Raw genomic sequence first — 1,779 nt, 5'->3', positions numbered from 1 at the left:
GACTGTTACGGTCACTCCGTGAGTCAGCCCAGCAGCCCAGGCGTATGGAGCTCAGTCAGCACCGGCAGCCCGTTCGGACCGGATCCACCGTGCGTCCAGCCGAGCTGCACCGACAGCGACTCCGAGGACGACACCGCGGCTCCCGGCACTACACGATGACAGTCATGGTCGCTGTTTTTATCCCCCTCCACCTTGCTCAAATGAAAAGATTTGTTTTACTTGAGTAATATATTAAAGTGTATCTCTAGTATCTACATCAAAAGATGAACTAAATATATAATGCCCAAATAACCATATTCTATTTAGTTTTACTATTTAAAATAACGTAGCTCTGCTTCATAATTCTGTTTTTGTTGTATAAACAAAATGCAACGAAACATAGGCTATTCCTCTTGACGAGACAAGAGAATAAATACCAACGTGCGAGCCTCGCGGTCTTTGGGTGACTTCCCGCGAGAGTTTGCGGATTTCGGCCAGCTAAGAGGGCGAAATGGAGATATGAGGTCTGAAAAGGAGCAGAGGACAGGAAGCAGGGAGAGAGGCAGCGTGGAGATCCAGTTCAGAGAGTGTCAGAGGGAGCAGGACAACGTCGCGGTGAACCCGAGGCACAAGGAGGAGAAAAAGGAGATCTTCACCAAGGTAAGTGGCGCAGTTGTTTGGTAGGCTGGGAGAGTGATGAGGATGATGATGATGGAGGGAACGGGATTCAGCACCATAGACAGCGAAAACGCAGGACAGCCGGACGAAGCGAAGATCCCAGTGGCATCAATCATTGCATTCCTACGCAATTACCCTTTTGGGTGGATTAATTAAATCCAGGCGTTGAATATTTATATGCATCTAGAATTTTAGAAAAGAGCACAGTCAATGGTGCAATAGACATTAGAAAATGTATATATTTAATATTTATATATTGCCAATGTATGTGTGTAAACTTAAGGGATAATTCTGACATTATTTACTCACACTCATGTATAACTCACATTTATGGAACACATGAAATATTTAAATAATGTACTGTTAGTTTTTTTCCCATGCATTTGCAATTAATGAGGACTGGATTAAAAAATTATTAAAAATGACATGAAAGGACCATAACAGAATTCTGTTTGGTTCATGTACAGGGATTTTGGACTCTTCAATAAAATTAGACTGTAATAAGTGAAGAAATGAGAAATGTTCACAGCCCCTCCTCAGCACAAATTTTTTTGTTTTACACACACATTATGGCATGTTCGTTTTTGTTATTGCCATTTTATTTCTAATATTTGCAACTATTATTTTGTAATTGTGGGTGCTGATCTTGCTTTGATTTTGATGATTTTTTTTAGTTCAATTTTGTTTAAAACATGCTTCTTTTTATATAGGTTGTCATACGCCGACTGCCACCCAGTCTATCAAAAGACCAGCTCGAGGAGCATCTGAGTCCTCTTCCATCTTTTGACTATTTCGAGTTCTTCCCCGCTGATCAGAGGTATATTTGGTTTGTGTATATGAATATACTGTGATCAGGAGCACTGTCAGCCTCTTATACATGTGCATGTCTTTATATATTTAATTTCCTCAGCTTATACCCACATCTCTTCTCAAGAGCATACATCAACTTCAAAAACCCAGAGGATATCATTATTTTCAGAGATCGCTTTGATGGCTATGTATTCATTGACAATAAAGGTAATTCATTTTCATAGTTATTTTTTTTATTTTTATTTTTTACTGTTTATTACCCCTCAAACTAGTTAAAGGGGTCCTATTATGCTTTTTCACTTTTTCAACTTT

The 1,779-nt window shown here is 39.5% G+C and overlaps 1 protein-coding gene across 1 annotated transcript; it reads left to right on the top strand.

Moving 5' to 3' along the window:
- Positions 1-46: 46 nt before the first annotated feature.
- Positions 47-1,674, top strand: LOC107580442 (regulator of nonsense transcripts 3A-like; the record flags this gene model as incomplete). Its single annotated transcript, XM_016266145.1, has 3 exons — positions 47-639; positions 1,368-1,474; positions 1,568-1,674. Coding segments are annotated over exons 1-3 (355 nt in total), but the record flags the coding sequence as incomplete, so codon positions are not given.
- Positions 1,675-1,779: the final 105 nt, after the last annotated feature.

Source organism: Sinocyclocheilus grahami, unplaced genomic scaffold (assembly GCF_001515645.1).
Source record: "Sinocyclocheilus grahami isolate Dianchi unplaced genomic scaffold, SAMN03320097.WGS_v1.1 scaffold33554.1, whole genome shotgun sequence".
Taxonomy (NCBI): Eukaryota; Metazoa; Chordata; class Actinopteri; order Cypriniformes; family Cyprinidae; genus Sinocyclocheilus; species Sinocyclocheilus grahami.
The sequence above is the reverse complement of the archived record's forward strand: the minus strand, read 5'-3'. Positions and strand labels throughout refer to the sequence as shown.